At 44.8% G+C, this 23,954-nt stretch overlaps 1 protein-coding gene across 1 annotated transcript in view; it reads left to right on the top strand.

Annotated features, from left to right (window-relative positions):
* Positions 1-23,954, top strand: part of DDX59 (DEAD-box helicase 59) — a 104,267-nt gene that overhangs the window by 18,501 nt on the left and 61,812 nt on the right. Inside the window, exon 2 of the mRNA XM_085601463.1 lies at positions 13,597-13,764. Within this exon, the coding sequence (XP_085457589.1) occupies positions 13,597-13,764 (168 nt within the window). The remainder of the gene's footprint in view (positions 1-13,596; positions 13,765-23,954) is intronic.

Here is a 23,954-nt window from a genome sequence, read left to right as displayed (position 1 = left end):
CTCTTAAACATTGTACACATGCATCAACAAATACATTCTCATCCGTGTCCATGCCAGGCCACCAGTAAGTTTGCCAATGTTTTTTTGTAGGGGTGGTACCTGGGTGTCTTTTGTGTGCTAAACCAAGCAATTTCTTCCAAAGTTGACAAGGCACTTGAAAAAATCATGCCTTAACAACATAACATTCTCAATAGTTCATTTTTCAGCAAATTGTTGGAAATGTTTCAAATTCTTGTCTAAGTTCCTTAATGGTGGCCATTTACAAGTTAAGAACTCCATCACTTTCTGCAAAATGTTATCCTCTTTTAATGCCTCCAACCACTCCTTTTCTGAAATAGCCCCTTCACTAAGCGTAATGGCATCTATTGGAGCCACATCACATTCCATGTCTTCCAAACACTCATCTACTTGATCAATTATAGGCAATCTGACCAAAACACGACTATTCAAACCACCAGGAATATGTCTGCTATTGAAGTTAAATTCCTGCAGTTTTCCAATTAATCTGACTAATCTGGAAAATGCTTTTCCACTACCTCTGCCTCATCCGTCCATCATGTAAATAAGTGGTTTATGATCAGTTACCAATTCAAATTCTTTTCCCACGGTTACATCTTTAGCTTTTCTACAGCCCAAACACATGCTAGTGTTTTTCTTTCTATTGTGCTGTCTGTAGCAATACTCTGCATTCTTTAATCGTCTAGATATGAATGCTACAGTGTACTCTTGCCCTCCTTCATATGTAAATACAGCACCAATGCCTACTGCACTTGCATCCACTAAAATAATGTTTTGTCCATTGGAATCATACGGATGCAGAGCTAGAGCAGGAACAATTGTTTTTTTAGTATCTTAAAAGGCATCATCCTGGTCTTTACCCCACTTAAACTTACCAGTTTTCCTCAACAAATGTTTGCTGCATGGGTTCTACCTTGTCTTCATATCCTACCATAAACCGTGAATCATATTCACGGAGTCCCATAAAACATTTGATTGCTTCTGTCACATGGTTTTGGTGCATCACTTATTGCCTTGACCAAATCTTCCTTGGGTTTAATTCCATCTGCAGTTAGCATATGCCCTAAATATTCGATTTGTATCCTGTAAAAACGTACATTTAGTTTTTGAGACCGTTCTACCTCTTTTGCTAAGAATTTATAGCACAGTATTCAAAATTTCACGTGGTCTTGTATGGTACATGCATGTACCAAGATATCGACCAAATCTTCCTTGTGTTTAATTCCATCTGCAGTTAGCATATGCCCTAAATATTCGATTTGTATCCTGTAAAAACGTACATTTAGTTTTTGAGACCGTTCTACCTCTTTTGCTAAGAATTTATAGCACAGTATTCAAAATTTCACGTGGTCTTGTATGGTACATGCATGTACTAAGATATCATCCTGAAATGTGTCTATGCCTTTTACATCCTTAAAAATAATATCCGGGGGGGGGGGGGGAGAGGCCAAGATGGCGACCGAGTAAGACGAGCCTGCTCGCCGCTCCTCCCTACAGACCAGGCCTTCTGCCCAAGCTTTGAGTAGCTGGTCTGTGAGAGCTGCTCCTGACTTTCGGGGGGCTGGCGGAACATAAGGAAGTCAACTTTGGCGGCCTGAGAGTGACAATCGACGGCCCTGACTTACGAGAATGAGGCCGGCCCGGAAGGGGGCTGCTGGGGATTGCGTGGGAGATGGCCCGGGCCCCTCCGAGGCCCGGCAGAGGCTCAGCACCAGGCCGGAGAGCCCATCGACCCGGGAGAGAGGCACTGGAACAGGGGGCTGACGGAATCCAGAGGGTGAGCCCCTCCTGTGTTGGGGATCGACATGCGGCCTCCGACGCTGGCGGGATGGAGGGGAGTCTGCCCCAGAGAGGTTGGTCTGAGACTGCGGGGAAAGAAACAAAGGCTCTGTAGAGACGCCAGGCCCGGCTGGGAGCGACCACCAACCTGCAACCGAGACTTGAGAGGGAGACTGAGGATCGGACCACATGCTCCTAGGGGCGGGCCCGCATCCAGGCTGGCAGGGCGGACTCCTGTCGGGCCGAGCGGTCTAAGCCTGCGCTGGCCCTGGCCCAGGTGGAGTTAGACGCCAGACTGTGTCTTCCCCCGGAGCGGGCTGGTGACCTGTTGGGGGCACTCTGGTGTCTGACATCAGAGCCCCATCGCATACTAGGGGTGATCACTGGCAGCAAAAAACGCGAGCCAAGGCCGAGGTGAGAGACTGCACTGGAGGTGTGGCGTGGTTAGGGACTGCGCATCTAGGAGCACAGGCTGGCATAAACAACTATTGCACCTAGAAACCAATGCTGAAGAGGCTGTAACCCACACCTGGAGCACATCAAACCAAGGCCCCTCAGCTGACGTGAAATGTGGCCTGCGTGGGTGTGCTATTGAAGGGGACCGTTTGCAGGTGAGCTGCTGACCCCCATCCTCCCCGTTATCTCGTTGCAACCTTGTTGGGGGCTCAGGGCTGTTGGTTAGGGCCGTGGTGCTCCACACAGCACGCAAAGACTCTGGCACACGCATGAGGAGGGGTGCCCCTTGGACACCGCTGGTCAAGCTCTCGGGGGCCCAACGCCAGGAATTGCTGCCACATGCACGCCCCTCCGGAGAGCCTGAGACGTGCTTGCATCGGTGGGATCACATCATGCACACTAGCGGGCCTTCCTCCGCCCGCTTGTAATCCCCTACACAGCCGTAACCTTCCACCCCCATCAAGACTTTGGAGGGCTCCCATTCCCCTGATTACTCAAAGATTGCTTTGGAAGGGAGATAAGCCTACGCCAGGTTAGCAACCCTATTATTGACTGGCCCTCCCGGGGACCGGTGCCCCTCCATTTCGTTGCAAAGGAAGATATCTGAGAGGTCAGACGCGGAGGCCTCACCGGTGCTAGTCTCCTACGCTCTCTCAATATGGCAGCCAATAAAGCGAAAAAGGACTGTACTGTTCAAGATCTCTTGCCCAAGGTGTCCGGCGCGTCAAACGCCAGATCATACTGATCCAAATGACACGGAGGCAGTGCTCACTCGCTCTTTCATCAAAACCCTGTTCGCCTCCCTACGAGAAGATTTGAAAACAATGAAGACTAAGCTCGCACAGGAGATCAGAGAGGAGAGAAAAGATGTAGATTCCTTGGGAGACAGGGTTGACACATTGTAATCGCAGAGCACGGGTGTCGACGAGGAGATCGAGCAACTCCAGCAAGAAGTACTCCGCCTCAAGGGTCAGCATCTAGACCTCCAAGCGCACGCTGAGGACTTGAGAACGGCTGAAGGCGTAACAATCTATGCATTCAAGGTATTCCACACGGAGCGAAGGGCCAGAATATTGTCTCATTTGTGGACTACCTTTTTAGATTAATCCTGGAGTCTCCTGCCGATCAGGAGATCAAACTCAACCACACACACCGGGTAGGCCCGAGAAGACCCTCTAAGCTCTTCCTGCTGATATTCTCATGTGTCCATGACTTTCAGCTAAAGGAACGCATTCTCCAAAATGCCAGAGACAGTCATCTAGTCTAACAACAGGGGCATCGGCCTGTCCTCTTCCAGGACCTTGTGGCCTCCAAGCACCAGAAAAGGAGGGCATTCCGTTCGATTATGTCACATCTTCGTGACATCAAAATCCTGTGTTCTTGGGGGCATCTGTTCCGCCTAATCTTTTCCCTCAACGGAAAAATTCAGCAAGTCCACTCAGTGAAGGAAGCTCGCCAATTGCTGAACATTCTAGACGACCCTTCGGCAGTCCCACCACCGACTGCCGGCTCGGGCAGAGGACGAGGAAATGGTAAATGGACCACGGTGGGATGCACCTCGACTCTGCTGCACCCTGACCCAGAGACTATAGCCAAGGAGCACCGCGCAGTCCTGGCGTCCCTGGTAGAGGACTCTGCCGGCCCGGGGTGAGTGGTTCTCCGCCACGCTGTTGGTTCGATGGTACTACACTGACAGTGCCCTCATGGTCCCTAACTAGCCCACTTAGTAGGGGCGGAGGCCTGGGAGAGACGGGCGGCATGATGGTCCGAAACACTTCCACCCTCACCTGTGGGTCGAACCACCTAGGACATTTACTGTAATAATGATGTTTGCTTGTTTATGTTTACATGGGGTTGTTGGGTTCCCTCCCCCCTCGCAATCGGTTGATACGTCTCTCAGGTCCTCCTGGCTGCTATGCCAGTGGCTCAGGCTGAACACTCCTCTACTACACGCTCATAGTACTTACTTAACTTCACAGCAGCACGCTATCTTAGCATCAAACTACGACCATCGCAATGTCACAGACTCTTAAAATTCTTACCTTGAATGTCAAATGGCTTAATAGTCTCATTAAGCGTCGCTCTATCCTCTCCTATCTTGAACATTAAGGTGAACACATCTGTCGTCTTTAGGAAACTCATCGCCTCCCAGGGTACACACACAGGCTCCGCTCTAGAGCATTTCCCCAGCAGCTCTTTTCCTCTCTTGCCACAGGAATAGCCATCCTCATTTCTAAAAGGTTTCCTGGAAAGCTACGTCCCAGACAAGCGGAACTCAAGGGTCGATTGTTAGCCTATTCCTTTCTCATAGGCTCCCATACTCTCACAATCTGAGCGGTCTATGTCCCAAACGAGGGTCAGGAGGGATACCTACAAAAGGTAGTACAGGAAGTTAGCACATCCTCCGATAGGAATCTATTACTGGGGGGGAGACCTGAACCTAGCTTTCGACAATGCCTTAAGATAGATCGGCCTGGAGGCAGGGACAATCTGGGGCACTTTCGGTTGAGGGATTCCAGACACTGAAAAGGCCAGGCCTAATTGATATGTGGAGGGAAATGCACCCCAAGGCCAGAGAATACACGTTATTCTCTGACTCTCACAAGACCTATGCAAGGATTGACTACTTCTTGGGTACGCAAAGTTTACGGGCTCACACTCAGTGAATAGAGATACTACCACATACACTCTCAGATCACTCAGCGGTGACACTGGCTCTCTCCCTGCCATACATCCCCACCCCCCCAGGCACAAACCAGCCGCCTCCGGGATATGTTATTACATCACCCTGAGGTGATTAAGCAGATCTCGAAGGCCTTGCAAGACTGCCTGGAGATAAACAACACCCCCGAGACTCCTATAGCTACCCTTTAGGATGCTCTAAAAGCAGTGATCAGAGGAGAATTCATAGCAATTGCAGCCGCAGATAACAAACTACGCAGAGAAAATAGAGAGCTCTTGACAAAACAAGTGCAGGAACTAGAGCGCATACACCAGAGGACCGGTGCCCCTAGGGTCTGGAGACAGCTAGAGGCCGCACAACCAAACTATCCACACTAGATCTGGACAGGGCGGAGTATTCAGTGCTTAGACTCTGCCACACCGCCTACACTGGGGGAGACAGGTCGGGAGGTAGTTGGCCAACAGACTGAGGATACAGAGAGAGGCATCTGGGGTTGCATCGGTGCTTGTCCCGACAGGAGTGAAAAGGGTTACCGACCAGCAGATTGCCGAAACATTCCGCCAATATTATGCAGAGCTTTACGAAGCACAAGATCTTCCCACAGAACCCCCAGCCCACTTTCTCCGAGGTGTGGCCACTTCCACAATAAGGCAAAGTCCGTCAGAGCCTATCTCATCCCCTATTAAAATAGAGGAAGTAATATCCGCTATCTGTAAGCAGAAACCGCTCAAATCCCCAGGCCCAGACAGGGTCACGGCCCTCTTTATAAAACCTTCTGCCCCATTCTAGCTCCGGGCCTTACTAGACTATACAACGCCATAGGTATTTCCTCTTCACTCTCTCCAACCATGTTAGAAGCCTCGGTAGTCGTAATACCCAAGCCCGGAAAGGATAAACACCAATGTGCCCCAGATGGGCCCATTTCCCTTCTTAATTTCGATTTAAAACTGTTCACCGGGATCCTGGCGTCGCAACTGTCTCCCCTTCTTCCCGGTCTGATAGATCTGGACCAGGCAGAATTTGTCCCCAATCGACAATGCGTGGATAACACAAAGAGACTACTTCATATAATAGATAAAGCACACCGATTTGACACCGAACGTGTGCTCTCTATCAACACAGAAAAAGCGTTTGACAGAGTACACCGGGTTTACCTAGAGGCGACCCTGCAGCATTTCGGGCTCCCCGATAGATTCATAGATTGGGTCTTCCGTGGATATACCAGACCAGTAGCAACAGTCGAGTGAATGGATATACATCCACCTCCTTCCCCATTTAGAGAGGCACACAACAGGGCTGTCCCCTTTACCTTTTGCCCTATACATGAAGCCAATGGCCCAAAGGACTCGCGATAACCCACTCATTGCTGGCGTGCGCTTTGAAGGGGACGAACATACACTTAGCTTGTACGAGGACGATGTGCTGGCAACATTGGAGGATCCTCGGATCTCCCTTCCAGCCTTCCTGAGCGAACTTGAGCAATTCCCACTCGCAACAGGTTTTAAGATAAATATCCACAAGTCACAAGCTCTTAGTCTCTCTCTTAAGCCCCCCCACACAAGCGGAATTGCAAAACACCTACCCTATCCAATGGGCACCTGTAGCAATACCATATCTAGGGATACAACTTACTGCATCTATACAGCACACAACAGCTTTGAATTATACTGCATTACTCCACCATATACGGGCAGACCTACGCTGTTGAAGACCACACACACTGTCCTGGCTAGGCTGGATAGCGGCAGTAAAAATGACCACTCTACCAAAAATACTATTCCTTTTTCAGACCCTTCGGCTAGAACCCCCTCTTGGCACCCTATGCACTTTACTGCGAGAGGTGGAATGTTTCAACTGGGCCGACAAGAGACCTCGACTACAACGGGAGCTGAGTTACAGGCCCATCAAAGAGGGAGGTCTTGGGGTCCCAAATTTACCGGAGGAGTATTGGGCTGTTCAGATCAACGCGTTTGTGGAATGGTTACGGCCTGAATTAGAGAATCACTGTCTTTTCATGGACAAGGCAGTGTCGGGGCAGTCACTGTGGAAGATCCCCTTCCTACCTAAACAAGCCCGCCCCAATAGCCTCTACCTCTCGCCTGTTACAATGGCCCCTCTGGAGGTGTGGGACAAAGCAGCGGAGAAAAGAGCTCTGACAACATTCCAATCTCCGCCAACTCCCATAGCAGATTATCCAGAATTCGCCCCTGGAATGGATATAGAGACCTTTACTAAGTGGACCCGGGAGGGTTGTAGGTCTATCGGGCATTTCCTTGATGAGGCTGGCACATTGACCTTCGAGGAATTTCGTTCATAGCAGGGGCTCCCGGAAACCGAACTGTGCCGATACCAGCAAATTAGACACTGGGTGATGCACCCAAGAGTATGTCCCCAAGCACATCTTCATCAAACAGCATTTGAGAAGTGGTTTCTATCCAAAACCTCAGATACTCACCTCTCATCTGTTATATTGCTTACTAAGGCCTCCTCCAAAGCCCGACAAGTCTCTGAGTCAGAAAAGGTGGGAGCAAGAATTGGGCCGCACTTTCACAGAGCGCGAATGGTAAGACATATACTATAGTGCCAGGCACACAGTGCATAGTACTGCAAGTATAGAGACTGCTACTAAAATAGCTACCTACTGGTATCTTGCGCATACTAGACTCCATAAGGGGAACCCCGCTAGAGATCTATTATGCTGGCGTGGCTGTGGGTCTCCAGGCACCCTGACACATATACTGATGGAGTGTCCCTTATTAACTACCTACTGGACGCAAGTGCTCAATGACATAGACACCTACCTTGGTACAGAGCTCCCTCGCTTCCAGGCATACATTCTATTAGGCCTACCCAACACCCTCACATTCCCCTCTCAAGCCGCGCAGGGGCCGCCAAATAAGCCTGGCACTAGGGCCACTCTTCAAAACATCTTGGCACAGTGGGGGGTCAGCCGGCCTCCCCACCTATTCAGGTTGGCTACACCGCATATGGTACATTATGGCTATGGAAAAAATCTCTCTCTCTTACCAACCAGAGCGCATTGTTCCCTGACATTTGGAAACCGTTCCTAACTATGCTTTCCTCTGAATTTAAAGAACTCTCATGCCCCAAATACCTGCGACTCTTGAGATTCTCAGAACCCATACCGACCGCTCCCTGAGCGATAGCTCAGGCTGAATTTCAACAATCCGACAATTACCGATGGGGGACGTGGGGGGGAGGAGGGTGGGAGGGAGGGACTAATTGGGGGGCAGAAGGAGGAGTTGGGGGATGTTTGTAATGACGATATTACATGCCTCCCCTATGACAGTAGGATACTAATTTGCATATGTTTTTCTCTCTCCTTCTGTGTTTTCTTTTGTTTCTGCACCTTTCATAAAGAAATTATGAACCTAAAAATAATGTCCATTAATTTCTGAAAAACACTGACAGCAGGTGTTATCCCAAAAGGTAACCTCATATATCTGTAGGCTCCAAAAGGAGTCACAAATGTTGTATAATCCTTGGATTCTTCAGATAATTCACTTGGTGATATTCTGACTTCAGATTTATTAATGAATACAACTTTGAACCACATGTAGCAGCCAGCATTTCCTGAATTTTGGGTAGTGGATGGCAATATTGAGAGATCTCAAGTTCACACACAACCTAATGTTTTTGTTTTTTTAGTACCTACAATAGTGGAAACCCATTCTGATGAGTCAGTGGGTTCAATAACCCCTTCATTACTTATTTTATCTAGTAACCATATTAGCTCACTTCTTAATGATAGAGGCACTAGTCTTACTTTGTGTTTCATGGGTACTGCCTTGTCTTTCAGTTTAACGGCATGTTCAAACCCTTTCACACATCCAATATGATCTACAACGACCGTTTTGTTATTGCTCAAAACACAATCTAGGGTGAGTTGTGTAGCTACTTCACTTATGTAAGACACTGGTATTTCACCCAGAACTATAGGTTCAGGTGAACTTGGTTTTAAAATGACTCCAAGTCTTCATGAATCCTTCCCCCTACTATGTTCCTACCCTTTTCTGCAACATACATTTTGGTATTGATGGTCCTTTCTTTAAAACTTAATGTGTCCTCAAAAAACCCTAACGTATCTATATCAAATTCTCAAAATGCCTTTGGATTAACGTCGTTATCTTGTAATTTGACCTGTTGCCAATACTTATAATACGTTTGATAGGATATGATGGTTATAGGTGACCCAGACTCTGCCGTAACTTTTAGCTCAATGTTTCCTATATTCACAATTCTTAGTGGTGCTCTAAATTTACCTAAACAGTCTTCCACTGTATGACCTATGTTAGAGCAGGTTTCTTCATTAAACTCATCTATGGCACTTACTTTCACCATAGTAAAATTGGCGCTTTTTACATTTTTACAAACAAAAGCAAAATTGCATAACTTAAGACATTTAATACATCTTTTGCCGAAAGGCATTCTTGAAAATCTGACTCTTTGAGCCACACCTGTAACAAATAAAAGTTTTGTTATTGTTATACCTATTACTTTTAAACTTATCACTTAGTCTATATTCATATTCCTTCTTTTCCTGTAAAGAAAACACATTAGGTTACTTTATATTATCAGAGGTTAATACTTTGGATGAAATCAAAGAGTGTTCAGTGCCTTTAACAGTGTCAATGAGTTCTTGTAAAGTTGGATTTCTACATGCCAACAGTCTTCCTTGTATTTTCTTAGAAAGGCAATGAAAAGCGAATTGATCTCTGATATAAATGTCAACCATTTAATTGAATTTTCAACTGGACGCAAGTACTCTGAGTGCTGCGATATGCTCCTCTATATTTTCATGTTCCAATTGTTTATGGATACAAAATCTATGTCTTCCTACCATTATATTAGGTTTCTCTGTGAATTGTTTCTCCATGCGCTTATCTGCTTCCTGATACTCATCCAAAGGTATGAATTGACCTGGCACACTCTCATACTCCAGTAAACCATCAAAAATGTATTGACCAGTGTTACCAAGCAACCCAAACATTATAGCTTTTTTCCTTTCTGCACATATGCTTTTCCATTGATTACCACTAAATAATTTTCAAAAGATCTGTGCCAGTTCTTCCATTGCATTGGTGGATTGCCTGGTTTGTTTAAAAATACAGCAGGCTGACTTATGGTTTTGCTCTGTGCCATGGTGTTTTCTAATTCTTTGATCCCATCCTCATCGCCAAATCTTTATGACCGCAATCACAACTAGATGATGCTATTAAATCTTTATTAACATATAAGTATAAACGAGGCCTACACGCAGGTAATGGCAAGGCAAACTGCTTCTCACAAAAGAACATGCTTATCTCACTCCAACATTCTACGGCATCACATTAATATAAATTAAACATGCCACACGCATTACATCACAGTACAGGCAAGTTCTAATTGGTTCATAACGACAGTAGACTCTATCCAGTTAAAGCGTACTGTATGAAAGTGAGTGGAAGATTATATAACTTTAAAATAATTAACTTACTATTTACAACAGTGGGCAGATGAAAATTCAGCCAAGCTTGTGTGACAGTGGGATGAGGAAAGTGACCCAGGGAAAGTTGTGAATGGTATTCTTTTTTCGGTTACCTTTTCCAGATATTGGATATATAGTTCTCACCTGCCATTGGTTGTAAGCGATGTGTAACCTTTAATATGAGGATAATAAAAACAGATTTGATACTCCTTTTTGTCTCTGACAACTTTGGTCTAGCAGTTCCTTGACTGCAATCAGGTCTAATGAATCACTATGGAGAATGCAGTACTATTGCCAAACAATTTCTCATTTTGTTTCAGAAATTTTAAGACTGTGGCCGGTGGACATTGTTTTAGGTCCTCCTCCTTGATATTTACCAGAAGGAGGTAGTCCCATCTTTTCCTAGTGAACTGTTCTAATGAGGACTTGACATTGGGATAAAGCCAAAACTTGCCTTTATTCTCCCCGGGCAGTTGAGTCAGTGGTGCCTCACAATCACTGACTTTTTATCCCTCTTCCCTCCACAAACTACCCATTCAAAAGTACAAATTCCATGTGGAACCAATAGCGCACACAAATTCCATGAATCATACCAACATAACCGGTCTTAACAAGGCAGTGTAGTGAACATCAGTAAGTAGGAACATAACAGTTTATAATAATAATAATGATGATAGTGATGTGATCTTGAGTTCTGTACGGAATGGGTGTGCTTCTGTTTTCATTTACATATAGTTGCGCAATGCGTGCCTCTCTTCATTGACACCATTTTGTATTATCTGACCTGGACCAGAGTTAGTTTTGTTGATATACTGCCAGAATGTCACGGTCCTTGGACCTAGAGGTCTTGTCCTAGAGGTAAGTAACTTGTCCTTTACGTCCGTCCTCTTTATGCATAGGTCTGTTCAGCTGTCACTCATCTTTTGCTACCACAACATACAGCAAAGAACAATGTATCAGCCCACTTCTGTCAGTGCCTCTCTTGCAGCAAGTGACCGCATTTTTCCTGATCACTCTGCATATTCATCTACAATTAAGTGCATTTGTAATGCCAAGACCTTTTGGGTTGCTACTTTACTTGTGCAATGCTTTTTTTCTTTTCATTTTATCCTTTATTTATTTTTTGTCTTTAGGGTACAGTTTTTTAATGCCAGTAGTACATTTTCATATTCTCCTGTAATGTGCAATCAAACTCAAAATGGTATGTATAACTGTTCTAAGTAAATCTACCTGAGAACCGTGCAGCAAGCACAAGTACTGTTATATTACAGTTATATAAAGTGAAGCATATGGCCACCATGTGCAGGCATCTGCTTGATTTCATTTTTCTCCTTTTTATTTTTGTAACACATGCTAGCAACAAAAAGATAAACATCGCACCCGCTTGATAAGTCAGGCCTATTGGCTTTGTCACTGGTTGTGTATTTTGCTGTTATTATTTTAAGAGGGAACTTGCATTTGGGTATTTAAAGTAGCAGGGAGACAGAAATCAAAGTGTATTACCATGACTTGGTTGCTAGCAGGCTGCAGAAGTATATTACAGGGCGAGCAAAAGAAATAAAGCATTTAAAGGGTTATGAATTAATCTGTTTTTAGTGTAGTTAAATGTTACTGCTACCTTGCACTTTAGGTAGTTCATACAAAAATGTTTTTAAAAAATCACTTGACTTGCGCTGGGCTGCCCTCAGAAGCACCCTGAGATCTGGCAGGAGTGGGCGGACTACAGGGGATGGATCTGGCGCCCATCCGCCCAGTAAAAAAACTCTCTGGATGGGGAGGTTCGGGCATTCCCGAGTGGTGAGGAAAACACATGAGGACCTGTGGTGTAGTCTGGTATTGTGTGTATGGAACTGTGTTGATGACTTGCCATGTTTCTAGATTGCTGAGGGAGCTGGAATGTGGAGAAAGGCAGGAGAGAACGTTGGGATCGGTGGTCTGCTCCTGGGCTCTGTATCGTGATACTAAATGCCCGTTCTGGATATCGTGAATAGAGAGGCATTTACATTCATATCGGATGTCTGTGTTTCTCTACTGTACATGGCCTTCATACTTAATATTCTATTTGGTTTCAGCCCAATCGATTTCCAGGCATCAAGAGTCTTTGGGTTGGGGGTGGAGAGGTGGTGTGGGTGGAGGCAGATCAGTATCATTTATTGTGTCTTCTTTATTTTTCATTGGTTACACTATATGTCTGTTTCTTTGCCATTATTTGCTCACATGAGCCATGTTGGATCCATTGGAAATATACCTGCTAAAATTAATAACATTTGTTAAAAAAGGAACCAAAATGCTGCCTAATTAATATTTGGGAACCTACAGACCTCAATCAATCAGATCAGAACTTGGTAACTCTCGGCCTGACGTTGGCGAAACGCAATATAGCTCTCAACTGGGGATCCGGGCAGTCCCCAACCTTGCAGAAATGGAGCCAAGAAATGGATACCACAATGGTAACAGAGAAAGCAGTATATGTCCATGGGGGTGCCCCAAGAAGTGGACTCGCATCTGGGGGAAATGGAACGCATATCGTGGAAATATATGCGAGCCCCCTAAGGAGGACTCCGTATCTGATATTAGTGACTAACTAGAGTCTATAAGTGACAGTTGGTAGACGTTGTAATGATTCACTTGAGGATTTTGCTTTATTGATACTCTGACGACGACCATGAGGACAGTGATGGAAGAATTGTGAATATGTACAAATGTGTAGACAGTATTACATATTTGACTTGCTTAACAACATGAACATGTACCGTTTTCTTTTACGTTGCAAAATAAATACATTTTATTAAAAAAAATGTGTTAAAAAAAATCACTGAACTTCAACATGGACTAATGATGGACTGATCATGTATTTCTTATTAATATGTTCTGTAACGTGGGGTGCATGTGTGATGCTGAATGAGAAGCTTATATAAAGGGAATATGAAATATTATTGATCGACAATAGGTATGCCTTTTCATCCATTATTTTTAATTTTTTCCCAGTTTGCTTGTATAAACTATCAAAATAAACCCAAATGCAAAACTGGCACAGTTTACTATCTGAGTGACTCACTTGAACATCTCACGTTTTTATATTTATAACATTTTTATTTTAGGTTGTGGTAAAGCTGCCTTCCAAGAGTGAATTTTATATTAAGATTACACGTATGTTTCTTTTTTTTAATAGGGTGGCATGCCAGTTGCTCTAATCTTAACTCCTACAAGAGAATTGGCCATTCAGATTGAGCACCAGGCGAAGGAACTGATGACCGGACTTCCCAATATGAGAACTGCGCTGCTGGTAGGGGGAATACCTCTGCCGCTTCAGCTGCATCGATTAAAGCAGAGTATACAGGTCAGTTATTTTAGGCATTGAAATAGCAATTTGGCAGCAATAGCGAGCTCTGCTTTTTTAACTTTGTTAAATGTGTGTAATCTATATGCAACCAACACTGGTGAATAAATCCCTGCACTACTAAATGCAATGTAGGCTTCAATGTAGGAGAGTAAACCTCTTTATTCTTGTAAAATGTTGAAGAAAAGTAAAAATAGTACAGTATGTGAAAAAATGAATATAAGCAGCGAATACTGAATCTTCTTGTAATTAGTCAAAGTTCTGGTGAAGTGATGTATCCACGTTAAAAACCCAAGATTGCAGAAAAATACACGTCCCCTACCCACATCTATGGTTTATTGTTGGATGTCCGGATAACTTACTGGCATTTACAAGACTAAATGTTAATTTAAATTATGCAAATAGTGAAACCTTATAATTCCAAGACTGATTTTGTCAAACTAAGCTTATTGCACTCTTTTTTTTTTTTTTTTTTTGACAACCAAGTTGAGTTTTGTAGGTAAGAACAAACAGCACCATTCAGAGCCACATATGCATCATCAGAATAGGGAGAAAAACACATCTCAGTGACATCAAGATTACAGAAGGAAATCACTAAAAGCATTTCCACGTGTGCCTGAAGAGAGGGACACACCATCTCAATCATCGAGTATCCCGACCCATTTGCCTCACATACGATGAAATTTCTCAGGACATCCTCTGGCCACGTATAGAGGCCGCTCCTGTGCAGCGCACCAATCCACCCCCCGGCACCAGCGCCCTAGAGTGGGAGGAGCAGTGTCCAACCAATGAGCAGCAATGTCCCTCTTGGCGACCACCAGTGCTGTGTTAAGGAAACGTTTCTCTGCCCTAGAGCCATCCAATCCGTCAGAGACTCCCAGCAGAACATGTATAGGAGCGAGAGGCACCTCCCACCCCAAGACACCCGTCAGGTCTTGGGTTAACAATTCCCAATATCTCTGGATCGCAGAGCACGACCAAACCATATGGTAGAAATCGGCGTGGGGGTGGGCACAACGAGGGCAGTGGGCGTCAGGCCGAAGCCCAGCACGGTGAAGACGCAGAGGCGTGAGGTAGGCGGCATGCAGAAAGTAGATTTGGACCAGGCAAAGCCTCGCCGATACCGCGATCGTCCTAGGGGCCATCAGGGCGTCCCTCCAGTCTTCATCCTCCAGCACCCCAAGCCAGCCCTCCCACCTCTCGCGGAGTAGGGAAAGGGAATTAGGAGTGTTGTTGGTAAGTGAACGGTAGATCCAAGAGACTCCACCCTTCCCCAAGTCCCCAGTCAGTACCTGTGCCTCGGGCGGGCTATATTCAGGCAGGGGGGTGCCATCTGGAATGTGGGAAGAGAGGGCATGGCGCAGCTGTAAGTACCGAAAGAATTGAGAGGGATGGAGGCAGTGCCTGGCCTGTAGGTCCTGAAAGGACCGAATATGGGTGTCGCTCCAGACGTCACCCAGCAAGGTTTTCCCGATGAGATCCCACTGCCGAAATCCCGATAGGGAAGCGACTTCACGAAGTCTCGTGCCACACCACAGGGGAGTATAGCGGGTCAGCCTGCCTGCCCATCGAGTATGACGCAGGGAGGCATGCCAAGCCAGGAATACGCCGCGCGTGATCTCAGGAAGAGCTCGGGGGATTGTGGTCCCCTAAAGCATCCCCTGGATAGAGGAGAAGCCCAAGAGATGGAGTTCCAAGCGATACGCCGGGTCGGACCAGCCGCCATTGAACCAATCATGAATCGTGAGGAGACGAGTCGCTAGGTAGTAGAGGTAGAGGTTCGTCATTCCGAGGCCCCCGTCAAACGGTGGGATTCGGCACTGGGTCAGGGCCAGCCTGGACCTCCGTCCTCCCCAAAGGAATTTGGTGGCCGTCCATATCCCGGAACCAAGATCTGGCGAATGGGAGGTGGGTGTTCTGAAGCATGTACAAAAAACGGGGCAGGATCATCATTTTATACAGGGCAATCCTGCCCAGAGGGTTTAAAGGCAATTTGCACCATTTAAGAGATCCGCGCAGGACCTGCTTTACCAGCGGGGTGACATTAAGCTCCCATGCAAGGTCAGGGAGGAGAGAAACCCAAATCCCCAGATATTTGAAAGACAACCGCTGAAGAGGGATCGATGACTGCCAATCAAAGCATTCACGCGACGCGTGTAAGGGGACACGGACAGACTTTGCCGGATTGAGCCGCAACCCGGAAGCTCGTTCAACAATAGCCAGGGCCCGAAGGCAACGAGGTCCCGACCGGGTGGGGTCCGCCAGGAACAGCAACACGTCATCTGCGTATAGCGCAATTTTGTCCTCCGCTAAACCGGGCCACCTCCAGCCAGTCAAGGAATGGTCGCTGCGGACAAGACAAGCGAACGGCTCCATAGCCAGAGCAAAGAGGATCGGGGAGAGGGGGCATCCCTGCCTCGTGCCCCGTCCAATGGGGAAAGGGTGGGATAAAGCGCCATTGACGAGGACCTGTGCCCGGGGACGGTGGTAAAGCAGCCTCACCAGGGTACGGAAAGGAGTACCAAAGCCCATCTGTTCCAACACCCCTTCCAAGTAGCTCCAGTCAACGGAGTCAAAAGCCTTCTCAAAGTCAATAAGGAGAAGGGACAAATATGGAGGAAGCATGTGCCGATTCTCAAGGGCGAGGTGAAGGCGGCAGAGGCAATGCCTGGTCCCCCGGCGAGGCATAAAGCCGCATTGATCAGGGTGGACAAGCTGGGTTAAATGCGGCCGTATGCGATTGGCCAATACGGAAGCGAAGATCTTAAGTTCCGTATTGATGAGCTTATTGCACTCTTAAACGATCGAGAGTTCTGAGGTGCTGTAACGTCTGTCTCTGCCTCTACCACAGCACTCCTGGATGACCCTGCAACCTCTGCCACTTCGCTGGTGAAGGCACTCGCATACACTGCTATTTGCTGCAACTGAAATGTCTGTTGGCACGTTATAGAGGTGCATGCAGTCTATTATGGAGGCACAGCTTAACATGAGTATGCTATTCTACCTCCCATTCACTCTAAAACATTTTTTAGGTGACTGACCCCGCTCCTGTCCTTAGCATATTATCTCTCATAAGTTTCGCTTTAAGGACTTTTCCTAACCAGTGGTAAATTCAAGTAAGTTGGAGTCTGGACATTTTAGTAAAGAATGGCGAAGATGATGAGGAGGTTCAAAAGTTCCCTTTCCATTAATTCTCTATAGTAACTTTTTTTTGTATTCATGACCCTGCAAAACCACCGGAAGGGATGACACAAATCTTGGCATAAAAACAGTGGTCCTATAAAATTACTCACTTTTGCTAGCTTTCTATGAATCCATCCAATGTTTTAAAATGTGTATATACCAAGAATACCTGAAAGATACTTTTTGAGTATCTGCTAACCTCCTTTAATTATTATCGGTATTGGAGCGCGGCAGAATGACCCCATGTACATGGGTAATTATCATGGTATTGGAACAAGCATCACCTCACAGACTGCGCGATAAGACTGCAATCGGCAGTGGTATTCTGGAAAGCCTACTTAAGGGGGAAAATCTTATTCGGAAACTAGCCAGAGCCAAAGTAAACTACATGTATGAAGGACCATTACTTGGTTCCAGAAACACTGAAAAAGAGGACCAGACCTTAAGTCAAGAAGAGACTTTCAGCCCAAGCTGTGAAGCGAGCATTTTTCAAATAGCAAAGCTGCACATCTTTTAAAGGGTATATTACTATATTTTTTATGATAATGAAACCGCAGAAGTCGTTTATAGCAGAAGACCGTTAAAGTAGGATGCAGGAGGTGAACGCTCGGTATGTTAAGACATAGTCACCTGTGGGTGCCCGTTTCATCACACTTTTGTGTGATGCGGTTTGCCCAAAGGGAACCGTGTATTGTTTGTTGGGGAACCCTTGTATATCTTGGCACGAAAACATGTCAGTGGACCTGTGAATGTAATGTGTTGACATAGTTATTTTTTTATTTTCTCCTCATAGTTTTGATGAGGAATAATGCAAAGACTTCTCTTACGCTGACTGTTTTTGTCTAATTGTGATTTATAAGTAATTGGACTCATGGAAGGCGTGCACAAGGTACCTCATATGATGTGATGATTAGTTTTGTATGAATATAACAAAAAAAAGATTTAAAACTTAAAAGAATAAACCAAGAATGAGCACAGTATTGTATACATAGCAGTTGGGTTTGTGAACTGTTCGGCTAGCTAATGATTAGGATGACGGGAGCTGACCATTTTAGCTGCATTAGTGGTTAAGTGGTTAGCAAACCAGATCTCATCTTCTAAAGGGGTGTTATGTGCGCCACATTTCATCTGTGTGTTGTCATTATTTGAGCATATGTGGTTAAGTGCTAGATTTCTTTCTTACATTGTGGGTTAAGTTGTAGGCCTTCTTTTTTTTATTTATTTTTTTTTTTTTTTTTTTACATTTCTTCTAGAAGAAACCTTTTGACCAGTTTATTATCTGCTTCAATAGAATTTTTGGGGCAGCTCTACCAAATTGCGAGTGTTATTGCTGCAGCAGTTCATAGGGTTATGATGGAAACCTGGGAGTTGTATAGTCCGTTTCAGTCTGGACTTTGGCCCTAAATTAGGCTTTATGTAGTCTAGCACAGTGGTATGACTGGAAACCCCGGCTACCGTTTTCCCCATTAACAGCACTGATGGTGGCAGCTTCACTGGTGATTGGTGCCTCTACGACCTACATGTGTCTCTGTAGATGGTGACACTCTCCATTGGCATCTCCCATTTAGTGTTCTAATAACATGGAAATGGAACAAACGTGTGGTTACTCAAAGGGTTGACCATAAAGTGACTAGGCTATCTTGATAGTCCCTGACAAAAACGTACACCAACCAGCATGCCTCTGCCACATGTAGTCTGTCTCACCAGGGATTCTGCTAACTCAACATAGGTGAAGGGTAAATGCAAACCCCAGCTAACATGGATTCCATGACACAAGTATCCGTTTGTGCTGCTGGGGGAAAGAAAACTGTAGATCCTTAGCAGATGTGCATGTTCGGGTACCAACTGTACTCCACATTTCCGATTGATTAGTTCTGCTAGCAGTCACGACTGTGTAGTTCTACTTTCTATAAGAAATTGATTTTTATATGGTTTGCTAATATTTTTGGCATTGTTTGAAAAATTTTCACAAAACATTTCCCAAAAATAAAGGTTCATCCACCTCCGTTCCTTCCTGTAATGTTTTACGATCTGTTAACCAGGGCATGAGAAAAGGGGTTGGTGCAAACATTTTCTCCATGCTATTTACCATAGGAACTTTAGACATCGCTACAACCAAAATGACTAATCGTAATCACACCGAATTTGAAAGAAACCTTGATCTTTCAATAGAGAATGTTTGTTGTGATTTGATATAAATCTGTTCTTTAGTGTTTGAGAAATTACAGTTGGAAAATTATAAATATCAAGTGACGGGAGTACTCCCTTAGGTCCGCACAAACAAAAATATGATTTATTGGTTTACCTCATTGGACCGACCGATGTAATTGGCTGGTGGATATGGAGACTGTTATTACAAATGGATTTTAGCGGGTAATGTAGACATACCCTGAATCCCTAGCCCTAATGGGGGTGCTCCAGAAGAATTCCCCATTGACCAAGATTTAAAAAAAATAAAATGTTGTCACAATCTCGTGAGACTCCACATGGCCCCTGTGCAAGCTATAGCTAGTTGATTTAATTAGAACTGGTGAATTTCATTTTTTTTAATAAGTTTAAAACGTTACATTTTATTCACGTTTTTAACGTCACTTTAACCTTTTTTTGTTTTTTTTAATAATACGTATGCTGTGTGTGTGTGTGTATGTATGTGTATATATATATATATATATATATATATATATTCACTGACAAAAAAACAAAGGTTAAAGAGATGTTATAGTTGGGTGAAAATGTCACAGGGAAAACCTACCTTTTAAACTAACAAAACCACTGAAAATCACCAGTTATACTTACCTCAAGTTTGAGGATTTGGTTGTATTATATGATATGGTTGTGGTGTCTTATTGTGGAATACACATGCAAAAACTGTCTTGGGTCCAGTCAGGTTCGGTTGTGTCACCTTTGCTCAACCCTGGGTAGCTGTGGGTTCGAGCAGCAGGGCTTGACAAAGGAACTTAGTGTAAAGCATTTAACAGCACCAAACAACGAAATAAGAAATTCACACAATAAGAAAGAGACATTACAACAATTTATAAAAATAGAGTGTATTAGTATGAATTTTCAGAGACCTTGTTCATCTAAATCCACTGGAGGGTTCCACATTTTTGAAGCTATAAATACTTTTAAGTGCAACTGCAAACAAGCATCGACCAACTTAAAGTTAGTAAAGTTTTGCAAGAGTTAGTTCGACTACTCCGGCCTGGCTTGGGCAGTCAAGTCTGACAGGATGGAGGTCTAGGGGGCCTAGAGAGGATACTTTGGACAGGTCCTTGGCCACCAGAGCATGTGTGAGCCACGTTCCAAACTTTCCAGGACGACCGCCATAGACTATATGCTGAGGATACAGACGAAAAGATGATCAAGGGTTCTTCGGTTGATGTGCAGTCGACAGGTGTCACTGTGGTGAGCCCTCGGTCCATGGGTGAGGTGAGGCGACTTTGGCCACAGAGATCGGGGTCCCTCGAAATCCTTTGTGTTGCAGTAGCTGGCCAGCCGATGCTGGGCTACTGGTCTCCTTGCTCCGTGGTTGGGGTGAAATCTGTAGGTGGGGGTTGGTGTTGTCTTGGTTGACGAATCAGAACTTTACGACACTCCCGTGTCCAGCGGACTTGGGTGCCACCTTTGGCCCTCGAGGATCGGACACTTTGTATGCCCAGTGGCAGGTAGTGCCAAAATGTCTGCGGTGGTTACCAACTTGTATTCCTGGAGCTGGTCCCAGGGGTTCAGCCACCTGATCCATGGAATAACTGCTTTGATCTGGATCCAGGATTCAACTTTTTCCCGGGTCAGGAGGTGCAGGCACAGTCCAAACTTTACTAGCCCAAAGTGCAGCTGCTGCAGTCCTTCTGACGGTGCAGCCTCTCTTTATGCAGTTTCAAGGGCTGTCCTTCTTCGGTCCTTTCCTCAAATCCAACATGATCTGATAAGCTGGGTGCCAGGGGTGCCATATTTATCCCACGAAAGTGCCCTGAGAGGATCACACAGTCAGTAGCCAGTGGGATACCGGGTGCTCTCAGTTCTAGTGACACATGTCCTGCAATGTGTGGCATGATTGTCCCAGAGTGCACTATTCTAGCCACTCTCAATGTCTGGACCCTTCCTCGGTCGTCAAACGCTTGGCACCTCACCCTAGAGGTGTGACTAACTACCTGTGAGCTTAACGTCCATGGGAAAACTGGTTTGGGGACTGGTTTACCGTCTGTCCCTGTCCAACTTACCTGCAGTAACAAAAGGCATCCTGCTTGGGAGTGTTGTCACAGACGGCCCTTCAATTGCAGCTTCACCTTTGAAGCTCGCCTATTAGGCTAACACCCTGAGTGGCCTTCCTGGGCAAGGAGGGAAGACCTCACTCTGCGGTACTGCTTTTGTTCCTTTGCCTGGGAGTCGTTCACATGTCTCCCCTTTGTGAGGCCACTGGAGTAGCGGGGCACAGTGGCAACTTTCCAAAAGTTGCTTAACTTTTAATTATGACAATAATCCTGACCTGGGCATTAGGGCAGGTTCATTGCCACGATTAATTTGATACCTTATAGGATCCAGTTAGGTTGTCCCATTCAGATGTTAGCTAGGTTGGAGGCCAGCTAGTAACTCTTTGTTAGTCAATGGGGCTACTAACTATTCCCCAGCAAAGCAATAATTTCGTAGTGTATCTGTTAAGAGATATGAACGTTTATGTCTTACTTAACCGCAAGCAGCTCCCTGCCATAGGGCTCCATAGGCCTTCCTTGGGGGAGACTTACATATAGGGTTAAGGAAGTGGTGGCTTTGCCATTGGTTTTACATGGTAAAGTTGAACTAGGAGTGTAAACGCTGCCCTTCCCATATGCAATGGCAGGCTGGGAGCCATTTTCTCTTTTGTCACACTCAGGCTGGCACAAATAGTTTGGCAGCCCTGCGTAGACACTCTGCCTTACATGCCCTGGGCGCCATATACCAGGGACTTATAAGTAAGCCAGTACTTGCCATTTGGGTATAGTCATTTCGATATACACTTTTGTAATGGGTCAGAATACTAGCACTGAGTTGGGGTTAGCTTGCCTCGGTGCGCACTCAGTCGAAAAACCAGCAGCTAGCACTCCAAATGTGGGCAAAAAGTGGGGAGAAACATGCAAAAAGCCTGTTTCCTCACATCAGGTAATTATAACTTGTGCCCTAAAGTAACTAACTCGTGCCCCCACACTATGCAGTATTCAGATGTTGGTGCCAGTGATATCTTACAAAATGGCATGAGTAATGTAATATGCAAGGTAATTAGCAGTGCATGACGAGGGCACGAGTTTGAGTTTTTTAGTTTTTAGATCTTCTGAATGTCTCCAATCCATAGCTCTGCTGTACTTTTCTTTTCAATCCCCTCCACACCAGCATATTGTTTGCAAATAGTACCTTAAAAATTTGATGATAAAACTACACTTGGGTATTCTATTTAATGGGCACAGTATTTGAAGTGAACAAGCTATCTTTTTTTTTTTAAGCTTTTGCTTCTACTTTTAGGGAAAAAAGGCATAATCGGTTAGATGTATTGCATTATTTATGTTTCTTCTGCGTTATTGGCATCTTTCACAAATGTATATGCAGCTTGATCCTTATTCTTAAGCTCGCCATGAGTTCATCTTTAAGCCCATTACTTTCTCCAGAAAGGAATCTTATGAAAGTGCTAGAGCTACGGTCTTTCTTTCATTAGTGCAGTATACTCCAACAATACTGAGTTGCCACCATATTTGCTGTTTGGTGATCCTAAACTAATATCAGGGAAGCTGCTATTTCAAGTTTTAGATAAATATTGTTGTGGGTCGGTTTGGTCAAGTAGTAATTCTCTTGTGGGAACTGGCTGAAGTTTGCTCATTCAAACATGGCAGTCTTTTAGAACTATTCTAGAAAGGAGTTCAGTTTTATATTGTGTGTATTTGTTGAAAAAAAAAGTAATGCATTGAAATCTTAAGAATTCAGTTGTTTGAACATCAATCGTTCTCCTCCCATATGTCACTACAAAGTCAGTTGAGTCCAATCCTTGACAATTGTTTCTTAAGCGATAAATCTAAGGCTGTTACAAAGAGGCAGAGTTTCCTTTCAAGATTATGTTGTGGAGATGGATTCGGATGATTTGGGGTCCTCTTTCATGGTGCAGTGTCCATTGATTGTTTGCAAATTCAACTCTTGTCTAGAATAATCCACTACATTACCTCCCACAAACTAAAGTGCAGCCTCAAAAGAAATGCTAGGAATTTGTGCTCGTGGGCCTATTACTATGGGGCGTCTAAAAACCTTTTTCTTTCTACTTGCACTACACTACAAATGATAAGCAGAGATCTGTAAGAAATGCATTTTCTCTTTTATAGAAAGTGCATTTGTGAAATGTAAATTTATATAACATAACCGGTGTATTCCTAAAGTGCACATTCAGCCCCAGGGACAGGTTAGTGCTAACAGTTGTTTATAGTTTGTGTAGATCTGTATGTCTTACATGTCTTGTAACGTCCCGAGTACGCGGTTGTCATCGGGACAGGGTAGTCCTCTAGGTTTTTTCAAATTTAATTTTACCAGCTCTAGATGTGAAACCAAACTCAAATCGCTAGCAAGAGCAGTCAGACCTAAAATAAATAAATAAATCCGAGTGCATGCCCAACCACACGACTTCAGAAAGTTAATGCATTACTGTGCCCTGGATTGCTGAAAGCCTTCTGTGACTTTACAATTTTCACAATAAATGCCTCAGGCGAATTTCATAATTGCTATTGTTTCTAGGCCATTTGAAATTGTTGTTCTTGAATTCCTTTTACCTGGTGTATTTTCAGAAAATGCAGCGTGTGGTCTTGTTGTTCAGCTTCTGACAATAAGTTTACTTTAATGATGATCTGATTTACAACTGGTAGTTCTTATCACCTACATTTCTGTATCATGGCCCTTCTGTAGTAATAAGTCCAGTTTTGGAACATATTATCAACATTGTGTTTACCCTATTCACCTTGTCATAAGTGTCTGGCCTATATTTCGGAAATCCCGCATCG

The sequence above is a fragment of the Triturus cristatus genome, chromosome 4_2 (genome assembly GCF_964204655.1).
Source record: "Triturus cristatus chromosome 4_2, aTriCri1.1, whole genome shotgun sequence".
NCBI classification, from domain to species: Eukaryota; Metazoa; Chordata; class Amphibia; order Caudata; family Salamandridae; genus Triturus; species Triturus cristatus.
This window is presented reverse-complemented; position numbering and strand designations above follow the sequence as displayed.